The 21,708-nt window shown below is 55.8% G+C and overlaps 1 protein-coding gene across 10 annotated transcripts in view; it reads left to right on the top strand.

The window, feature by feature from the left end:
* SMARCA4 (SWI/SNF related BAF chromatin remodeling complex subunit ATPase 4) overlaps positions 1-21,708 on the top strand; it is a 90,961-nt gene that overhangs the window by 48,074 nt on the left and 21,179 nt on the right. For 6 of the 10 annotated variants that reach the window (XM_069589239.1, XM_069589238.1, XM_069589234.1 and 3 more), the window contains exons 17-29: positions 1,132-1,198; positions 2,309-2,419; positions 4,400-4,642; positions 6,009-6,122; positions 6,691-6,798; positions 8,016-8,102; positions 9,104-9,150; positions 10,749-10,915; positions 13,682-13,845; positions 15,901-16,128; positions 16,427-16,525; positions 16,792-16,869; positions 17,514-17,732. In XM_069589239.1, coding sequence (XP_069445340.1) covers positions 1,132-1,198; positions 2,309-2,419; positions 4,400-4,642; positions 6,009-6,122; positions 6,691-6,798; positions 8,016-8,102; positions 9,104-9,150; positions 10,749-10,915; positions 13,682-13,845; positions 15,901-16,128; positions 16,427-16,525; positions 16,792-16,869; positions 17,514-17,732 — 1,732 coding nt within the window. The remainder of the gene's footprint in view (positions 1-1,131; positions 1,199-2,308; positions 2,420-4,399; positions 4,643-6,008; positions 6,123-6,690; positions 6,799-8,015; positions 8,103-9,103; positions 9,151-10,748; positions 10,916-13,681; positions 13,846-15,900; positions 16,129-16,426; positions 16,526-16,791; positions 16,870-17,513; positions 17,733-21,708) is intronic. The other 4 variants (XM_069589242.1, XM_069589241.1, XM_069589235.1 and 1 more) reach the window with 1 other exon arrangement.

Below are 21,708 nucleotides of genomic sequence, written 5' to 3' on the forward strand. Positions count from 1 at the left end.
CTCATGGACTGTATCATTAAGGATTTTGCTGAAGAAAGAAAGTGAAAGTAAAGTCGCTCAGTCATGTCCAACTCTTTTCGACCCCATGGACTGTAGCCTACCAGGTTCCTCTGTCCATGGGATTTTCCAGGGAAGACTACTATGTCCTTTCAGCACGTCCCCGCCATTGCCTTGTGATGGTTTTTTTACTCTTGAATAGCGTCAGCTTTATAGAAAAGTTGGAAAGATGGTACCCAGAGCTCCTGGTACCTTCCTCTGGTTCCCCCTGTGGCTGATCACATCTTTTTTGCTTGTGTGTTTGTTTTTGGCCTCCCCGTGGGATCTAGTTCCCTGACTGGGCATTGAACCCGTGCCCTTCTGCACTGGAAGCGCAGTCTTAATCAGTGCACCACTGAGGAAGTGGCTGTGATTGATCACATCTTACGTGACCCTGTTACGTTTGTCACAAGTGAGGAATCCCCACTGGCCCGTTATGTATATAGTGAAAGTGTAACTGAGCACGTTACCTTATGTAAGCTTTATGAAGATTTTACTAGTCTTGCCCTGACTTCTGTTTTCAGTCCCAGGAGCCCATGTGGCATTTACCCTTCACATCTCCTCAGGCCTCTTCTGGTCTGTGACTGTTCCTCAGACTTTGCATAACTTTAGTGACCTTGATGATTTTGCGGAGATTGGTCAGGTGTTTTATAGGAGGTACTTCAACCTGGGTCTGTTTGGTGATTTTCTCATCCTTAGATGGGATGATGGGTTTCGGGAACAAAGATCAGAAGTGAAGCCCGCCTCTGAACTCATCATGGGGGCAGTTGGTGTCAACGTGACGCTTCACGCTGGTGGTTGACCTTGATTACGTGGCTGGGGTAGTGTGTGTGGCAGGCATCTCCACTGTGAAGTACTGTTTCTTCCCCTTTCCATACTGTATTCTGGGAAAAGATACTCAATTTAGCCCACACGTAATAGGTGGGCAGTTAAGTGCTACTTCCTTAAAGGGGAAATCATTATGCAAATTATTGGAAGTTTACCCTGCCAGGATCACGGCCACATCAGCCTTTGCATCCTCACAGACGTCAGTGTGGACAGCGAGAGGCTGACGCCAGAACTAGTACCTGACTGTCCCTTCTGTGTTTCCTCCAGAACCCTCTCCAACTGGGCCTACGAGTTTGACAAGTGGGCCCCCTCCGTGGTGAAGGTGTCCTACAAGGTACGTTGCCACCTGAGGAGGTGGGCGTGGGTGGGGGTGGGTATGGGATACATGTGGTGAAGAGGGATGTCGACCTGCATTAATGACAGGACGCCCGTGTGCGTGCCTTCTTAGGTCGTCCACGTGGGGGCTTGGGTCATTTCATTTCGAGGAGGGATGCTTTTGCTAAGTTCTGGACTCAGTGTGGACTGTGCTGGTGTGAGTGCACTCGCCTGATGCTTGTTACACCTACTGAGCTCTGGACCTGTCCACATAGGCAGACTCAGTGAGTGTCACACAGCTGTTGCTGTGTGATGGGCTGCTCACTGTCCTCACCATCTCTAGACCAGTTCACCTGTGCACGGGGGCTGATAGTGCCTCCTGTCCTTGTGCGGGGGCGTGGGGTGCCTCACGCAGCCACTCGCTGGCAGAGCTCAGTCATGCCCTTGGCCGCAGGGCTCCCGGGTCCAGGCTCGCCACTCTGCCGTGGAGCTCTCAGCCCCGTGATGGGAAGAAGAGGGTCCTGGCAGAGACGACAGCATGTGCGGGGAGAAATTGGTGCATTTGAGAAACTAAATGTTGTCCTGCTGCCAAGAGCTTTTGGGAACGAAGCAACTTATACTCTAGTTTAAAAAAAATTTTTTTAAGGAAAAAGAGCTTCTGGGAATGAGTTCACCTCAGTCTGTCAGGAGCAGTGAGCTTGAAACAGGGAACCAGACAGATTTGCTAACCAGGGAGAAGCCGGAGCTGCCCTTAGGGAATGGTCACCGTGGACTGCACCTGTGTGGGAGACACAGTGGCCTGAGTGGGGACCCAGGAGGAGGCAGGCACGGGAAGCGGAGCTGGTTGCCCACCAGGAGTGGGGCAGATGGAGGTGCAGGCTGCAAGCCACCCAGGGCCTGCATGCCTCTCTGCTCCCTGCATGAGGCCCTCTGCGTGGACGGTGGAGTCAGGGAGGGGGAGCAGTCTGGGGGTGGAGTCGAGGGAGGGACAGCCGCTTGAGGGCCAAGTTGGGGAGGGTAGCTGTCTGGGGTGGAGTTGGGAGAGGGCCAGCAGCCTTTGCCAGTTCTCGGCCTTACCAGGGCCCCAGGACTTGGGGGCTGAGGCGTGTGCGTCTTCTCTCCCTCACAGGGCTCCCCAGCAGCCAGACGTGCTTTCGTCCCCCAGCTCCGCAGCGGCAAGTTCAACGTCTTGCTGACGACATATGAGTACATCATTAAGGACAAGCACATCCTTGCAAAGGTAGCATGTTCGCCTGTAAAACAAGGCAGCTCAGCCCATCACGTGCTGTCCAGGCACCTGTGATCCTGCCCAGGCTGGTCATGCATGGGTCACGCTTCTCATCTTCTTAGACCCCCCACAAGTCATTGCTCCGTGATCCCCTGCATATGCGTAAGGACAGCTGCTCTGTGGGTATGAAAGGCCTCAGTCAAGGTGGCTTGGGGTTTGCTTCTGACTGTGCGTTCCCAGGCTTGCCCTGGGTCACTTCCAGAGACTGGCACCCTCTACACAGCACGTGGACCAGCTTCTCTCGGGCTCCTGCCCAAAGAGCCTGGTCATCCGCGATGCCTCCCAGCCTTCCCGTCCGGCCTGCCGTGTCCCTCACAGGGCCATGTTGAGCCCCTCCCCCATCCCCACCTGTCTCTAGAGGCCTCGGACCTGCCTCCCTGGTGGCTGTGTCTTCCCACCCCAGCCTACAGGAAAGCAGCCTGCAAAGCACGTGGGGTCCGGCCTTCAGGGCCGCGTGCTCTGAGGTCCTGTGTGTCCCATCGGCCTTGAGCCACTGAGCTGGTGTGTTTAGTGGGTGCCGTGCGGCTGGGCAGCCTCTTAGCTGCCTCGGTTGTGAAGGTGGCTCTAGTTGGGCCACCAGTGAGTGACTAAGAATATACTATGACCCAGCTGTAAGTCAGGCACAGTCCTTTGCCTCCAGAAAGCTCTTTTCCTGGGGTGGGGAGGGGTTGAGCTGCCGCATCTGGCCTCACTGACCATATAGGGGAGGAAGTCCAAGGCTAGAGCGCTTTACACATTAACCCCCACCTGTGGGGCTTGTTCATACTGATGACATTCGGTGCTTGATATGCATCTCTGAGCTACAGGTAAGGAAACTGAGACCCAGAGAGCTGGCATCCAGCCTGCTTATCCTAGGGCTTGTGCTGCGGGTCACCCTTCTGACCCAGGACAGACCCAGGCCCATCCCAGACACGAGAACAGGGCTCTGAATATCCTGTGCGTCTGACAGTGGTTTTAATCAGTGTAAACCCCGCACCATGGAGGTTGCTTGTGGGAAAGGGCTGCTACCCCCTGCCCTAGTCAGTCCTGCTTTTTCCTCTGAGACACCTGATGTGCAGGGCCTCAGCTGGGCCGTGCTGGGTCCCGGGAGCTAGATGCCAAGGCCCGAGTGGCTCTGAAGGGCATCACAGTCGCATGTAAACGGGTTTATACCCGCAGTCCCTGCCTAACCAACCTAACTCCCAGTTAGACTTGGCGTCTAGCCCGTGTCCATTGGCCAGCGACCACTGCTAGGCTCTGCGGTACAGGCGGCACCCCCACAGCAGTCTGCTCCCAGCTGTGCCTCCCTGCCTCCGAGCCACCACCTGCTGACTGGAAACGTTTGGTCGCTCAGTCGTGTCCGACCCCCATGGACTGTAGCCCGCCAGGCTCCTCTGTCCATGGGATGTCCCAGGCAAGAACACTGGAGTGGGTTGCCAATTCCTTCTCCAGGGGATCTTCCCAACCCAGGGATCGAACCTGTGTCTCCTGCATTACAGGCAGATTCTTTACCATCTGAGCCACCAGGGAGGCCAGATTGAAACATACCTATCATCAAACCATGTCCCCTCTCGACCCTACCCCAAGGACCTATGATTGTCAGGCTGTGTATTATTTAGGATTTTTTTTCTCTATGCCAGATACTTGGCTTATGTAATTTTCCTGGAAAACCAAAGTTCTCCTCTGGACTTAGCTCTGTTCACCAGTTCTGTTTACCTGACAGCAGCTCCCAGTCATCTCCCTGTCCACCTGTCTGCCCTCCCACGTGCCACGGAGCTGCAGTATGCGTCTGCCCCTCGGGGCGCTGGCCCTTCCTCTGATGCTATCATGCTCACTTTCCCCACCCTGCTGGGCCGTGCTGCCCAGAGCCTTCATGCCTGATGGCAGTGAGCTGCTCACCCAGGGGACAGCCCCACCGCCTGTCCTCTCCTGACTACCCGCTCTCGGCCGCAGATCCGCTGGAAGTACATGATCGTGGATGAAGGCCACCGCATGAAGAACCACCACTGCAAGCTGACGCAGGTCCTCAACACGCACTACGTGGCGCCCCGCCGCCTGCTGCTGACGGGCACACCGCTGCAGAACAAGCTGCCCGAGCTCTGGGCACTGCTCAACTTCCTGCTGCCCACCATCTTCAAGAGTTGCAGCACCTTCGAGCAGTGGTTCAACGCGCCCTTCGCCATGACCGGGGAGAAGGTGGGCAAGCTGCCGGCCACGTGGTGGAAGGGGGCGGAGCGGGGAGCCGTGGCCTTCGGCCACAAGCAGCTCCAAGAACTGTCCGAGCTGACGGTCCTGGCTCAGCTGGCTTCCCCAGGTGGTTGTGGACGGAGTGCCCACCGCAACTGGCCTGGCCACATACATGGCAACCCTGCCACCAGAGCAGGGCAGAGAAATCTCAGGGGATCCTTGGGGCTTCCCTGACCCTATGCCCCAGGCACAGAGCAGGGACATGGCACAGCAGGGCCTGAGGTGTGAAGGTGCAGCTGGAGGGCTTGAGGGGAGTTAAATTCTCACCCTGAGGGCAATGGGCACCTCTGGTCGTTTCAGTGAAGAGAGTGGTCAGATCCTGCCCCTTTTATTTTTAAAGAAAATAAAAAGCTATGGGCTGTGGCTTGTATCTCTCACATCTGTCTGGCTGTGGGTGGAATTGGTAGTCTGCCTGTGGGCCAGCTGTTTTCTGTTGAAGGAGGTTGGCGGCCTGAGCCTTGTACTGAGGAGGTGGGCTCAACCGCAGGGTGGACGAAGAGCCCCCTTGCCTGGCAGACAATGCCCAGCCCACTGGTCCCTAGTTAGGAGATTCTCCTCAGGTCTGGGACAGTTGGGACCACCATGCTTTTATGGGGGACCTCTGCATCATCCCTGGGGTCCCCCCTCCTTGGCACTGGCTGAGGCAGAAGCCCTCCTAGAGGAGAAACTGAGGCCCTTTCAAGGGTCTCATAATTAAAACAAACCGCCAGTTTTCAGACGTCTAGGATCCCCACCCAAAGAGCAAGGGAACAAATGCCATGGTTTCACCTATTTTCAAGCTGAGTAAAAGCTCGACTAAAGGTTCCTAAAGAAAAATATTCAAATGTCGTCTTATTCACTTAAAAATTGTTTTAATTCAGATTTTGATCAGAGTGGCAGGTCCACAGGAGAGCAGCCTTTCTATCCGTCTCCCACGGAGGCTGAAATGAGAGGTTATTGGGGCTCCCAGTAGAGCACCCCCAGTTTACACCATGCGCTCTGTCCATGTTACCCCCACAGTACTGGCCAGGCTCCCTTTGGACATGTTCTTGGGATCCAGACACGTGAGTTTGTGTCACTCTTGGGGAGGCCGCTCAGCGTGCTGCCGTGTTTCTCGGTGCCCTGGGGGCTTTGCCTCCGTGTCCCAGGACTTCCATGGAAGGTCTCAGGTCCCTGCAGTTTTCCACAGGAAGAGGGTGCCCCGCTGAGCTCTCATAAAGCATAGAGCCGCCTGGAAAGGGGGCGCCAAGTGCAGGGCGGCACCAGGTGGCCCTGCCCACGCATCGCTGCTCCCCTGGAGGTAACACTTGGCTTGCATGTCTCGTTGGGGTGCCAGGTGGACCTGAACGAGGAGGAAACCATCCTCATCATCCGCCGTCTCCACAAAGTGCTGCGGCCCTTCCTGCTCCGGCGGCTCAAGAAGGAGGTGGAGGCTCAGTTGCCTGAAAAGGTGCTGTGTTTACTTTGAGTGGAGGGAGCTCTAATGCAGCATTCAGCATTGTGTGGGGGTCACCGCAAGGGGGCGGTCCCAGTTGGGCAGCTCTCTAGAGTCCCCCAGCCTGGCCCTATCTTGCTCAGCATTGAGGAGTCAGTCTCGCCTGGGGATGGCTGATCACCTGCACGGGTCTCTGAAAGTGCAAGGCAGGTGTGCTAGGGGCCAGCTAAGTCCCACCTGCTGGCCTGTAGCGGCCCCTCCCCTCTCCCCTGAGGGGGCTTTGGGTCCGCACCGGTCACCCCTCATGTCACTCTTACTCTTTGTTCCTGGGCCGGCTGAGGGGAGGCCTTTGAAAGAAAGCTGTGTTGCCCCTCTGGCCCAGGAAGCCCCCACATTTCTGGCCCCGTGCATATACTGCAGCACGGCTTCCCTCATGCCCTGGGTGTGGGGGCTCTTCACCATCACCCTCGTGTGCCGTGATCAGAGGCCAGGGCCCAGGATGCCCGAGAGGCTGGGAGGTCAGAGTCGGGCCCAGACTGGGCCCTGGGGCCTGGGCTCGGCTGATGGCGGCGTGTGCCCGCAGGTGGAGTACGTCATCAAGTGCGACATGTCGGCCCTGCAGCGCGTGCTCTATCGGCACATGCAGGCCAAGGGGGTGCTGCTGACCGACGGCTCCGAGAAGGACAAGAAGGTGGGCCCGGGCCCCTGTCCCACCTGGGTGTCCATGGCGGGCGGGCGAGTGGGCGGCCCGGGAGCAGCTGGATGCGTGGGAACCAGCAGGCTTTCTCCTCCTGGGAGGTGATTTTTGTGACCAAGGCCCCGTCTGGTTGTGATCCTGAGGGCGTTGACCAGCCCTGGTTTAGATCATAGCTGAAGTGGTTCGGTCCGGTCCATAAGGCTAAGGGAGCAGGGCCTGAGGGCCTCTTTTCAGGGGGGCCTGAGCCTCCCAGTCAGCAGTCTAGGGTTCTCTGTTCATGAAGCGCTGGCTCCTGTGGGTGCATCTGTTAGCAGTGAGGATCCAGCACGGACCATAGCGGTTAGAACACTCAGGCGCGTCCCATCTTCCCGACAAGCCACAGCCACTGGCCCCTCCTCGTCATTACGTGAACTTGGGGTGATGTTCATGTGTAATGGAGAGGAGTAGGGGCCAGGTGGGCTGCTACCTCCTGGGCCTCTCTGAGGCCCCGGGCCTCCCCTAACAGCCCTCTTCTCACCCTCTTCTCACCTGAAATCATCCTTTCAGGTCCCTCATCTCTGTGCCTCAAGCCTGGCCCGGCCTCCCCATTTCCTCCCCCACATGTTTGGTTTGGGCTCTTCACCTGGGCTATTGTGACAGCCCATTTCCCGGTTTACTTTTCTGCCCACGCACCCACCCCTGCATCCTTCCTTCATCCCGAAGCCAGAGGTCTTCCTCAGCCGTCACGGCCCATCTGGCTGCAGTCCCCGGGGACTGTCCCAGTGCCTGCGCAGCTGGCCTTATGAGTCACAGAGTGTTTGTGATCCGGCCTCAGCGCTTTGCCAGTCCCTTCCATCTTGCTGGCCTGGCCCCTCCTCACTCTCCACCCTCCAGGGTGCCCAGGGGTCTCTGCTTCCCCCAGCGCTGACTTCGTGCTGGCTTCTGAGCCCCAGGAGGAGCCAGCTCCACAAGCCCTGCCTCCCCCTACGTCCTCCTTCCACACCCACCCACACCCCACCCTAGACAAGACCAATCTGGGAGCTTCTTACGGCTCAGCTGGTTAAGAATCCGCCTGCAGTGCGGGAGACCTGGGTTTGATCCCTGGGTTGGGAAGATCCTCTGGAGAAGGGAAAGGCTACCCACTCCAGTATTCTGGCCTAGAGAATTGCATGGACTGTATAGTTCTTGGGGACACCACAGAGCGACTCTCCCTTTCACTTGTGCCTCCTCAGGGCAAAGGTGGTACCAAGACCCTGATGAACACCATCATGCAGCTGAGGAAGATCTGCAACCACCCCTACATGTTCCAGCACATCGAGGTGAGGCCCAGGTGGGGGCCTCAGCCCACGCGAGGCCCCGCTTCCCCGGCAGAGCTGGGGCGCTTCTCTCTGCAGCTTTAAAGAGGAAGAGTTTGTAACTAGACGATGCGCGTACATTTGCCTTCTTACTGAGATTCTCTCTGCAAGTCCTTATTGTGAAGAATCCAAACAGTGTAGGAAAATATGAGAGGGACTCTCCTGGTGGCTCAGTGGTTAAGACTCTGTGCTTCCACTCCGGGGGCATGGGGTTGATTCTTGGTCAGGGTACTAAGATCCTGCATGCCCTGTGGTGGCCAGAAAGAGCACATAAACTTTTTTTATAAAGTAAAGAGAAAAGAAGCATGTGGGAGAAATGAAAGTCCCACCTCGGATGACCACGAAGCCTTCCAGGCCGCCCTCTGGAGTTGCCTCCCACCCAGCGTGGGAGCGGTCGTGCCGCCCCTGCTGGCTGGCTACTAGCCTTTCGCACTTGGCGGTGTGTGGGGCCATCCCAGGTCAGCGTGTGGAGCGCAGTGTCCTTCACGACAGCTCCAGCCATGACCTTTCTGGGCCCCAGTACACTTGAGAATCTGGATTCTTGCTTCTGAAAAGCACACACAACGACCTCCTTGATGGTCCAGTGGATAAGGCTCCATGCTTTCACTGCAGGGGGTGCAGGTTCAATCCCTGGTCCGGGAACTAAGATCCCACATGCCACATGTTGCAACCAAAAAATTCAAATAAATTTAAATGAAAAGCACATATATGTCTGCACATTCTGGCATAAAGTTTCAGGGTCATCGCAAATCCCCTGACAATTCCGTCTGGGTGCTCCAAAGACGATGTCAGGTGCCTTGTGCGCACCTTTGGTGGTTAAGACCCTATGGGAAGGCATGTCGGTGGGGTAGAAAAGCTGTCGTCAGCACTTCTGTGTGGTCTTGAGCTGCTGTGGGTGGGCTCAGAGGCATGGGGCTGGGAAACCTGTTCCTGCCCTCACTGACCCACATCTCGTTCCATTACAGGAGTCCTTTTCCGAGCACTTGGGGTTTACTGGCGGCATCGTCCAAGGGTGAGACTCTCCCTCACTTAATGGGGTGGATGGATGGTCTGCTGTGTTTCTCTCTGCAGCTGACTTGTTTCTGTTGTCATAGTTGTCTGCTTTCGAAGGCAGTATATTCCTGGTAAAAAACTTAAAAAACATAGATGAGCCCAAAGAAGAGAATAAAAATTCTGCACTTTGAGGGGCTTACATGGTGGTTCAGTGGTTAAGACTGTGCTCCAAATACAGAGGGCCTGTGTTGGATTGCTGTTCAGGAAGCTACATTGCACCTGCTACAATTAAAGATCCTGCATGCTGCAGCTAAGACTCGGTGCTGCTGCTGCTGCTGCTGCTAAGTCGCTTCAGTCGTGTCCGACTCTGCGCGACCCCATAGACGGCAGCCCACCAGGCTCCCCCGTCCCTGGGATTCTCCAGACAAGAACAATGGAGTGGGTTGCCGTTTCCTTCTCCAATGCGTGAAAGTGAAGTCGCTTAGTCATGCCCGACTCCTCGCGACCCCATGGACTGCAGCCCACCAGGCTCCTCCATCCATGGGATTTTCCAGGCAAGAGTACTGGAGTGGGTTGCCGTTGCCTTTTCTGAGATTCAGTGCAGCCAAATTAAAAAAAAAAAAGTCTGCAATTTGAGAGTTGACCAGACATGGCTTCCAGGTCCCACTCTTCCACTTCTGGGCTTTGTGACCTGTGACAGCTTCCCTCAACACTCTTGAGTCTAAACTCTGCCCACCAGGAGAGAGACAATTTTTATACAGTGTGCCACCCAGCTTGCTGTGGGGATGTTTTCCCCAGTATTGTTTGTAAAGTGCAGCCCTAGCATGGTTCGGCCTTAGCATCGGGCTCGGATGTAGCCTCAAGGTTTCACTCTTAAAACATTCTCAGCGCAAAAGCCACCATCACTTCTCTGGGATAGTAAACTGTTTCTTAGAGCAGGAACCCTGAATGAAAGAGCAAAGGTCCTTTTGCTGTGTCGTTTTTTTTGTATCAAATTACATAATGGGGTCCCACAGGCCTGGCCTTGAGTCCGGGCCCTGGCAGGTCAGCAGCCATGTCACACTGCCCCCAGCCTCAGTTTCCATACCTGTAAACGGAGAATGAATGACCAAAGCCGTGTGGCCCTAAGCCCTTCTTCTCCCTCTTACGAAGATCCTAGTTGCTCCGTAATTCCACAGTCACCCTTCACCCGGGGGGCTTCCCTGGTGGCTCAGATGGTAAAGAATCTGCCTGCAATGCAGGAGACTGGGGTTTGATCTCCGGTCAGGAAAATCCCCTGGAGAAAGAAATGGCAAGTATTCTTGCCTGGAGAATCCCAAGAACAGAGGAGCCTGGTGGGTTATAGTCCATGGAGTCAGAAAGTTGGACCTAACTGAGCGATTAATACTTTCACTTGACTTAGGGTGGCCTGAGTTTATTTTAGTTGAATTGGAATGGCTCTGCTGAAACTTTGGGGGCTGGGTAGTCTGCCAAGGGAGACATTTACGTGCCCCTGGACCTGGTGGCCAGCCCACCCAGGACTGGTCAGGTAGTGGGTGGGAACACATGTCCTCTGCCCGCCTTCAGGGCACTGTGGTTCACGTCCTGTGTGTCCTTCCCCGCCCCAACCCTCCCCAGGCTGGACCTGTACCGAGCCTCAGGGAAATTCGAGCTGCTCGATAGAATTCTTCCCAAACTCCGGGCCACCAACCACAAAGTGCTGCTCTTCTGTCAGATGACCTCCCTCATGACCATCATGGAAGACTATTTTGCATATCGCGGTTTCAAATACCTCAGGCTCGATGGTGAGTGTGGCCGGGGAGAGAGATGTGTTTGAAAGGGCCTTGTTACTCACTGCTGCCGAAACTTCTGGTGGGTTTGCCCTCCCCCGTGAGGAAGGGCAAGGCCCAGAGATTCCAGGTCTAATGTTGGGAGTGGACACAGTGGCATGCTCAGTGACGCAGGCTTGTGGGACTGGGAGGGGTCCTGGGAATGTTGTGCTGGTCTCCTGAACACAAGGCTTAAAGTCCTTGCGCCGTAACACTGGGTCCAGTGGCTAACGCCTAGCCCATAGACTAATTTTAGTGGGAAGTGACAGAAACTTATATCCTGTGGGTGTAGGGAAGAAAGCCTTAATAGACTCACATAACTGAACTTTAAGGGTAAGCTTGCCTCAGGCACAGCCGGATCCAGGTACCCAGTTGGTGTTAGAGGAGCTTTTCTGGGGCTCTCGGCTCCTTTGTCCTTCACGTTGGCTTCACTGCCAGGCATCCCTTCCAGGCTTTCCTTCCACCCACAGAAATTGGGGTGTCCCCAACACTGGGCAGACACAGTGTTCCCGCAGAGAAGCAGCTTGTCTTTTCCCCCAGGGGTCTGGAGTGAGCTTTCATTCGACTGCTGTGAGCGACATGCCCCCCTCTCCACTGCCCTGGTGGCTCTGGAGCTGAAATCGGACCTATCCATGCCGGAACCACAAGCACTGGGAGAAGCAGGAAAGGGCGGGATGGAGGGATCCAGATGTTGCAGGGGTGATAGGGGCGTGTCCATTGGGAACCACACTGGCCTGTGACCATCAGAAGCCCGGTTCCTGCCTTGCCAGCACAAGGGAGTCCGGCGGAGGTGGGGCTGAGCATAGCGCTGACAGTGTGCAGGACTCTTTATCCGACATGTGTCAGCTGACCAGGACGGCCCTAGAGGGAGCCCCTCGCTCTCCGTAAGATGGAGTGAATGGGGCTTTCAAGAAAAAATGGACTTGGGGGAACTTCCCTGGTTGTCCAGTGGCTAAGACTTCACCTTACAACGCAGGGGGTGCAGGTTCAATCCCTGGTCGGAAGCTACGATTCCCATGTGCCTTGGGACCCCCAAAACTAAACATAAAACAGAAGCAACACTGTAACAGATTCAGCAAGGACTTTTAAAAAACTAATTCACATCAAAAAATAACATTTGGAAAAAGAGACTTGAAACCCACTGGGGTAAACACAGGTAAGAAGTGTGGGGTAGACCACATTTTTGCAAGACTTTGTCTAAGCTCAGTACCAGCTGCATCCATCCATGGCTGGACACCCCAAACCTCTCTGCCCCTGCTGTGTGTTTCTCGGTGCCTCTCGTGGTACTGTGGGTTTTCAGACCATTAACTTGTGATCGCTGGGTGGACCTGTCCGTCGGAATTGGCCCTCCCCACTCCCGCCCAGAACCTTTGCTGCATCTCCGTCTTGCCTTCTTTCAGCTGTTCTTAGAATTCCATCCAGGGTAACCTTTACAAACACAGCTTTGGTCAGGTGCTCACGTGTCCTGAGGCTGAAAGCTGCATCCCTGTCAAGGCCCGTGTGGCCTCAGTACTGGCCTCTGTAGGGTCTGAGCTTTCACAATGGTGACACCGCCCCCTAGTGGACAGGCCGAGAGCGTGTTCCCACCCACCCGAGTATCTGTCCACTTGCCCCCCAACCCCTTTTTCTCTCCATGACAAGAGTCCTCCGTGTAAGTGAGGACTTCCGTTTGCTGGACCATGGTTGCGTCTCTAGCATTTCATGTGGTCACTGCCACATGGGTGGAAACTGGGAAAGAAATTCCTGGTGGTCCAGTGGTTAGGACTCTATCTTCCTGCTGCCTACAGAGGCATGGGTTCAATACCTGGTCAGGGAACTAAGATCCCGCAGGCCTCTCTGCCCCCCGCCCCCCAGAAGGAGTGGCAGAGGGTTGGGGAGCTCAGTGACATGGGGAGCGGAACCTTCTGCTGTCAGAGTGCTGAGAGTGAGGGTACAGTCAGGGGTACCGGAGCAGCCCCTTGACCCGGCCCTGCCCAGCCATGCCTGAGGCCTCAGCCCCTCCTAGGAGCCAGGACAGCCCAGGCGCCATGGCCCTTGGGCCTCTGTGCTGTTCATCCTGATGTGTAGGCGAGTCGCTAGAAGCAGCACTGAAAATGACACCTGGTTTCACCAGAGGCACCTCTGCTTTTAGTTGATAGGAGCCTGAGGAGCTTAGATGCCCCTCTGAGGATCATGCTCAGGGCCCTCACATTCGAGTTGCTGTGGCTTCATGAAGCAGGGAGCCATCCTGCCCAGAGAGACATCCCCATTGTACAGTCCCCTGTGCTTGCCTGTGTAGACGGTTCCCTTTGTAAATGGAGAAAACCCACCACAGGGGCATGGAGGCAGGCTCCAGCCTCTGACCAGTCGCTCGTTACCCTGGCAGCACCGTGTGTCCACCCAGAGGCCCCTCGTGGGTTCGGAGAGGCGCGCTGAAATAGCGCCGCTGCAGCGTCACCCGGATAGCTGGTTACAGCAGCGCTCAGGGGCCAGCCTGTTGCCTGGCTGTCTGCTGGGTCCCAGCCCTGTGCTGTAGCCTGTCTAGTGCCCGCAGCAGCCCCTGTTCACGCGGCGGGGCTCATTTTCTCCTGGGGTGGGCAGACTGGCGGTCAGCGGTGTCAGCCGGATCTGAGTTGCTCGTCAGTCACGGTCCACAGCCATTGGTTGGGAGGCGGTGGGCGTGGGCGCCGCTCCCTGATGCAGGTGTCCCTCTGTGTCTCCTCCCTTGGTTTCCCTGCTAACCCTGGTCTACCCGCCCGGCAGGAACCACAAAAGCGGAGGACCGGGGGATGCTGCTGAAAACCTTCAACGAGCCCGGCTCCGAGTACTTCATCTTCCTGCTCAGCACCCGGGCTGGGGGCCTGGGTCTGAACCTCCAGTCGGCTGACACTGTGATCATATTTGACAGTGACTGGAACCCCCACCAGGTAACAGCGTGCACCCCCTGGCAGTGACCATGCCCCTGGTGTGAGTGTCCAGCGGCCTCCTGACCTTTTCCGAGAGCCCTGGCAGTGCCTGGAGAGAGGTGCAGAGGGCAGTTTCTCAAAAGCAAACTAATTCTTTGCTCTGATTATGAAAAAATACGTTTCACCGTTAGTTTAATATTTTTTTCTGAAAATTCCCCGGCTCTCCAGTGGTTAGGACTCCACACTTCCACTACTGACGGCCTGGGTTCAGTCTCTGGTCTGGGGACTGAGCTCTCACAAGCTGCGTGGCACCTTCCAAAAGAAGGGGGAGAAAAACAATCCTGGCATCCCGTAGATGTGCAAAGAAAATGGAAAATGGCCCAGTCCTCTGGGCTGGTAGTAAGGGTCCCGTTAGTCCTGGGGCCCTTACTGGCTGTGTCCTGGCCCAGCCCTCACGCCGGCCCCCTTCACGGGGGCTCCTTTGTGTGCTCCATGCGCTGCTGCCCTGATGTCTTGTCCGCGCGCCTGCGCGGGGCTCCATGCCGGTAGTTCTTTCAAACGCAAGTACCAGTTACTGGAAGAAACAAATGGAAGTGTGCGTTTTTTCCCTTCCCTGCCGCTCCCATCTACTCTGAGCACACGCCAGCCTCTGCCTCTGTACACACAGACGCTCTGGCTTTGGCATGAACCTGCCGTGTTCCAGCGCGTGTCTCTTCCTGCCACCAGCTGGTGTGTTCACATTTCCATGCCAGTGTACCAGGCCTCTCCCCAGTGCATCCTCAGCGGCCAGCCTTCCTGGTGTATGGTGGCCCCAGGCCTTTTAGCTCAAACCCCAGTTGGCAGGTGTCCAGGTTCCTGTTTCTCGGCCTGACCGCTATCCTCTCATGGAGCCCTCTTGTCCCTCCCTCGGAGCACCAGCCAGGCCCAGGCTGACCAAGAGCTGGGGTATCTCAGCCCATTGGCCTGTCCCTGTCATGTTCTTGTTGGTTCTGCCAAACTGGCCTCCACCAGGCTGCCCAGCTCTCGCTCCTGTTGACGGTGTGAGTGTGCCTTTCCCCACGCTCAGTGGCTCTAGTTATCAGCGTGGGAACCATAGCCTGTATGCCAGTGAACGTCTGGGATGGTCACTGCCGTCAGCCTGGGTTGGAGTGGTTCCCACCCGGACTTCATGGCTGGCCTGTTTGCTAAGAGGTGGTGGGGCTGTTTTCCCCATCAGCAGGCAGCTGGGGGAGAGGCCTCTGTGGAGCCTCTCCTCCACACTGGGAGGCATTGGAGGTCATGAGACACACGGCAGGGCCAGGGTGTATCGTGAGGTGCTGGTCCTCCCTGCCAGGAATCACACAGGCTGACCAGGAGGCCGAGCCGTGGGGCCAAGCCACGCTTGTCCACCAGGTGTGGCTTCTGCTGCCCTGTGGGGTGCAGATCTCCAGGTCAGCTCCACGCAGCCCCAGACCCAGGATTCCGTAGGCGCCCTCCTGTCTCTGCACTGGGCTCACAGGGTGACACAGATCGTGTTGGCACTGCGCCTCCCATTCTACTGGCGTTTGCTCCACACCAGGCACTGGGCATCCATTGCCCGTTGGCTCCTCACGCACACAGTAGCCATGAGAGGGGCTGCTGTTAGCAGTGGCTCCCAAGGCTAGACTAGTGGGACCTGGGCCCGGCGTTGCCTGGCAAGGAAGCAGCAGGGCCCCCAACCAAACCAGGCATCGACCAGGAATGGTGCGCAGCTTCGGCATCATCCTGTAAACAGTGCTGTCGCGTAATGTGGCCCTACCTAGGGGGCCTAGTCACAGCGATGGGCCCCCATACAACTGTGACAGGAGCTGCTCAGGAATATAACCCCTCTGGTGGCCTTTTAAAACCACGCTTTCTTCCCAAGTGTCTGCCAAGTTCCACTTAAGGTAGAAAGAGACTCTTTTGTAGGCTCTCAGGGTGAAGCCCCCTTGGCGCAGGCTCCAGGTCTCGTCCCTGAGTTTCCTGGCTGTGCAGCTGCTGGCCAGCGAGTGCCTCTGTGCCCCGACTCCCCCTTAACCACCTGGGGCTGACAGCATCTTCCCCCACCCCCGCCCCCAGGACCTGCAGGCGCAGGACCGTGCCCACCGCATCGGGCAGCAGAACGAGGTGCGTGTGCTCCGCCTGTGCACGGTCAACAGCGTGGAGGAGAAGATCCTGGCCGCGGCCAAGTACAAGCTCAACGTGGACCAGAAGGTGATCCAGGCCGGCATGTTTGACCAGAAGTCCTCCAGCCACGAGCGGCGCGCCTTCCTGCAGGCCATCCTGGAGCACGAGGAGCAGGATGAGGTGAGCGCAGCACTGGCCCCGACCCCCTCCCCAGCGTGAGTGGTGGACGCATGAGCGGCTTTCGTTTTTGTTTTTTTTTACCTTTTTTTGCACTTTTTCTTTTTCTTTTTTTGTTTTTTTTTTTGCATCCCTTTGGAGTAAAGGGAGTGTGGGCTGAAAGGAAAGACGATGAGTATACTTGCTTTTTCTTTGAAGTGGTTTTTTTTTTAATTATTATTATTATTAAAAAAACAACAACTGCTGGTGAAAGGCGCCGGATTGATAGCCCTGGAGACTGAAGTCCTCTATCTATCCACAGAGCAGACACTGCAGCACGGGCAGCGGCAGTGCCAGCTTCGCCCACACTGCCCCTCCGCCAGCGGGCGTCAACCCCGACTCGGAGGAGCCACCTCTAAAGGTGAGCGGGGTAGTTCAGTCTCCACGCCCATTCAATCCTCGGCTTCTCGGCTGAGACGGCCAGCAGAGGGCCCTGACCCCACGGAGCGTGTGTGTGCGTGTGCGTGTGTGCCTCACCGCTGCCGCGTGGGTCCCCATCCACCGCAGCCGGACCAGGGACTGCCAGCTCCTCTCCCACGGACCGCCGCCGCTCGCCTCCGAGCCCGGCCGCCGCCACCGCCCACCCCGGCCTCCCCGCAGCCGGACTAAACGTGTGACGTCTTGTAGGAAGAAGACGAGGTGCCTGACGACGAGACGGTGAACCAGATGATAGCCCGGCACGAGGAGGAGTTCGACCTGTTCATGGTGAGTGCCGCGGGCACTGGCTTTCCCACCTGCACGGACCGTGGGCCGTGGGGCTCACACGCCCCTCCCTGCCGACACCCGGCAGACCGAGTGGTCTCGGTGACATTGGCGTCCCCAGCACTACTGGGGAGCCGGGACAGCCCTTCGAGGGGGCTGCAGACAGCACCTAACTGACCCCTCTTTGTCCCGTGGCTTCCTGAGGTCTCCTAAGCGTATCACAGGGATGGCAGGATACCCGGGCACACCCAGTTCTGCTGGTGCCTATTGTCCTTGAGGCTCTCTCCCTTTCAGAGGGCATCACACTGTCCCAGGCCGAAGAGCTGAATCAGGCCTCGGTCTCAGATGTCCCTCGCCCTTCGTGGGCGTGGAATCCAGGGCGTCCTTGGCCTCAGCGGGCTTGTGCCTCCCACTGAGGCTGTCCATGGAGCTGCCATCCCATTTCAGCCCTTCTTCCGTCATCTCCGAGTCCGTCCCAGTTCTCTCTGCCCCACAGCAGAGTCCCAGCCAGGGTCTGACCTGAGAGCTCGGCCAGTTTGGCCACCGCAAAACCCAGCAACCATGTAACTGGGTCCCCAGGCAGGGCACCCCGCATGTGCCTGCTGGCCTTCCCTGTGCTAACACTTCCTTTGCCCCACACCCCACAGCGCATGGACCTGGACCGCCGGCGTGAGGAGGCCCGCAACCCCAAGCGGAAGCCGCGGCTCATGGAGGAGGACGAGCTCCCCTCGTGGATCATCAAGGACGATGCCGAGGTGGAGCGGCTGACCTGTGAGGAGGAGGAAGAGAAGATGTTCGGCCGTGGCTCCCGTCACCGCAAGGAGGTGGACTACAGTGACTCACTGACTGAGAAGCAGTGGCTCAAGGTACATGCTGGAGAGGGCCGTGAGAGGGGCTCAGGCAGCATGGGTTTGGCCGCCGGGTTAGGGGCCTTCACCTAAACCCTGGGCAGCGCCCTTTAGCCATTCTCGACACGAATGACAGCAGCCCTTCACACATGGGCTCAGGTTCACTCAGTTCCTCCTGTTGAAATGGTGGCAGGCACACCCTTGAGGCTTCTGAGCCGCTCAGAACACTCTGCTGGGTAGAGCTGGCCTTTCATGTGTCAGGTTAAAGGAGACTTTTGGTGACCTTGGCAGGGGGCTGGCCAGAGGACCCAGAGCTAAACTAGGGATGTCACATCTCCCTGTGAGATTGTTGGGAGTGCTAATGGGGTCAGGTGCCCTGATCTGGGCGCATCATCCCTGGGAGCTGCAGGGAGGAGGGAGCGAGTGCCCCGCCCGCTCCCCTGGCACCCCCACACCCCAGCCCTTGGCTCCCAGGGCCCAGCACTGAGGTCAGCATCTGGGTTACCGTGACACATCAGACCCCACCCCCACCCCGGAGTTCTTGAGTGTAGAGGTGACTATTGAGAGCCCAACCCTCAAATTGTTGTCCCTGAAACAGTACTTGCAGAAGGCAGGTGGCGGCTTTTGGCTACGCCCTGCTGGTTGTCACACCCTGGAATGAGCAGCTGCAGCCCAGGCCTCTGATCACACACCCCGAGGTTCCTCTTGATTAACTGTGGTCTTGGTGCTTCCTTGGCCGTGAGGCCAGGTCTCCTGAGACCTCAGAACACCCAAGATTTGCAAGCTCACCCACTGAGCTATGCACCAGAGGGAGCTGTTGAAGCATGCCAGGCAAGAAGCCTACAAAACTCAGATGAGGCAGCTGGGGTGTCCTGTCCCCAGCCCTCAGCTCGGAGCTCTGAGAGGCAGAACAGAACCTCTGACGTCAGCCCAGCCATAGACCCTTACAGCTCTCATGGGACCTCTGCCAGTCCTGGATTGCTAAGGCAGTGGGTGCCCTTGAAAAGGGCCTCCCAGGTGGTTCAGTGGTAAAGAATCCCTCTGCAATGCAGGCAACACAGGTTAGATTCCTGGGTCGGAAAGATCCCCTGGAGGAGGAAATGGTAACCCACTCCTGTATTCTTGCCCGGGAAATCCCATGGACAGAGGAGCCTGGAGGGCTACAGTTCATGGGGTTGCAAAGCATTGGACATGACTGAGCATGCATGTACACCTTTAAAAAAAAACAAAAACTGCCCACTTGTATATAATAATAATTTACGCACATTTCTTTGTCTACGTATTTTGAAGAATAACTTACATACCACGGAATTCACCCACTTAAGATGCACAATTCAGTGATTTTGGTATGTTCAGAGTTGTGACACTGTCATCATAAATGAAGTCTAGACCTTTCTTTTCTCAAAGAAACCCTTTGCTCTCTAGCTATCTTCCCATCCCTTTAAATCCTATAAGTAACTTTTGTCCACAAAAATTTTGACTATTCAGGACATTTTCCATGTGTAAAATCATGGAATACATGATCCTTTGATGTCAGGCTTCTTTCACGTAGGAAAATGATGTTTTCATCATCAAGAGTTCATTATGTGGGTATATAGCACAAGACTTGTGTATCCAGTCATCAGTGGATACTCATCACTGGGGTTGTTTCTGGTTTTCGGCTGTTATGAATAACACGCTGAATATTTGTGTATACAAATATTGTGGACACATGTTTTGATTTCTCTGGGGTGAATGCCAAGGAGGGGATCATAGGGTCATTCTTTGTTTAACCTTTGAAGGGACAAAACTCTTTTCCAAAGTGAGTGAACCATTTTACACTCCTACCAGCAACACAAGAGGGTTTCAGTCTCTCCACATCCTCACTGATCACTTTTATTTTTTGGCTTTGGCTGTGCCAGGCAGCATGTAGGATCTTAGTTCCCTGACCGGGGATCAAACCGGCACCCCTTGCATTTGAAGCTCAGAGTCTTAACTGCTGGACTGCCAGGGAGGTCCTATTTGCCTCTTTGATTCCAGCCATTCTAGTGGGTGTGCAGTGGTATCTGTGGTTTTGAATTGAATTTCCAGGGGGGCTCACGGTGTCAGGCCCCTTTTCATGTGCTTGTTGGCCATTTGTAGATCTTCTCAAAACGCCTATTATCAGACATGATTTGCAGATATTTTTCCTGTTCTGTGGGGTGGTTTTGGCTTTGGTTTTCACTGTCACGATGGTGTCCTCTGTCACACAAAAATTTAAATTCTGATGAAGTCAAATTTGTTTTTCTCTTTTGGCCTTGGTATCATGTCTGAGAGTTAGTCCATTGCCAAATCGAAGGTCACAGAGATTTACCCCCTGTGTTTTCTTTCAAGCCTTTTAGAGTGTCAGCTCTTACGTTTAGGTCCATGACCCTTTCTGAGTTAACGGGGTCAAGGTCCATATCCATGCTTTTGCATGTGCCCTCTGGTCTTCCCAGCACCATTGTTGGAAAGACTATTCTTTGCGCTTGGATAACATCCTTTTTTTTTGTAGGTCATAGTCAGTAAAATTTGCATTAGTGAAAGAGAGATTTATCCAAAACGGCACTCCTCGGTCTTAGCTGTGGGCGTGGAATTGGCACCGCTTCTCTGGCAGCCACTGTGCCCTGTATGCACGCAGACCCTTCAGAATGTGCCTGCCTTTTCCCCCCGCTGTGCTGGCCCACGTGTCTTGGCTGTAGGACCAGAGGCTCCAGCATTGGGTTCCAGAGCCTCCTGTAATAATCATCACAGATGCAGTGACTGTAACACAACAGGAATTCAACTGCTCACAGTTCCGCAGGCTGGAAGTCTGAAATCTAGGCATCAGCAGGGCTGTGTTCTGTCTCAGGGCTCCTTCCTTGCCTCTTCCAGCTTGTGGTAGCCCCAGCATTCCTTGGCTTGTGGCCACGTCTCTCCAGTCTCGGCCTCCATCTTCACATGGATGTCCCCAGAGCCTCTTTGTACGCCCTATTCTGTCTCCTGGAGTCTGGTCCACCCTAACAGAGGATGGTCTCATCTCAATCCTTGAGTTAGTATGTGTGCAGAGATCCTCTTATCCCATAAGATGGCACTCTGAGGTTCCAGGTTGATACAGATTAGAGGGGACACGCTTCAGCCCACTGAGTGCCCTCCCCTGGGCCAGCCTGCTCTCAGGCCCTCCTGCCCGCTCTGTGCCCCTGTGCTGTTCCTTTAGCCTGGATACCTCCTCCCACCCCCCCCAGCCCTCAGGTCTGCTGACTTGCCCCACCCTGGGGAGCACTTCCCACCCCTGACCGGGACACATCAGCTGCCGCACCCTCGGAGCACCCCCGCCCCCCCATGGCACTCTGCACACTTGTCACCCTTTTTGTGGGGGCATGTGACTGTCTCCCCTCCACAGGGGGCGGTGCTCAGTGCCTGGCCCCAGTGCCTGGCCCCTACCTGCTCACAGTTGCAGCAAGTCGCTGAGATGAGTAATCAGTGCCTCCCCTCCTTTTGGCACCAGGCCCCCCTCCCATTTCTGACTCCAAGCTCCCCTGGACACCTGGCTTCCTCTCACTGGATGGTCAGATTAGTTACTACCTTTGAGAATTCATCATTTGGAACTATTTTAAAATGACCATTCACGTTCATGTCCTTCAACTCAGCAATTTCACTTCCAGGAATCTATCTGAAAGACAGACAGATGTCTGGTCATGGCATTACTTAAAAACAGCCCACCCCCTCACCCCACCCCACCCCAAGTTGGAAAGAACCTAAATTGCCCAAGAACAGAAATTCAGTGAAGGCCCACTGTGCGAGAAAATACTTAATAGATGTTAAAAATTGTGTTGCAGAAAAACGAGAGGAAATGTATCTAGGACAACTTAGTGAGCAAAACGATGGGCCATGGTGTGGTCTGGGGCTCTATCCCACTGCCACCTCGGTTGTGCACAGACAGGTGGATGGTGGTCCGTCCACCTGTGGGAACGTTCCTGATACCATCGAACTGCACGCTTGACAGTGTTTGAAGCAC

Source organism: Ovis canadensis, chromosome 5 (assembly GCF_042477335.2).
Source record: "Ovis canadensis isolate MfBH-ARS-UI-01 breed Bighorn chromosome 5, ARS-UI_OviCan_v2, whole genome shotgun sequence".
In the NCBI taxonomy this organism is placed as follows: Eukaryota; Metazoa; Chordata; class Mammalia; order Artiodactyla; family Bovidae; genus Ovis; species Ovis canadensis.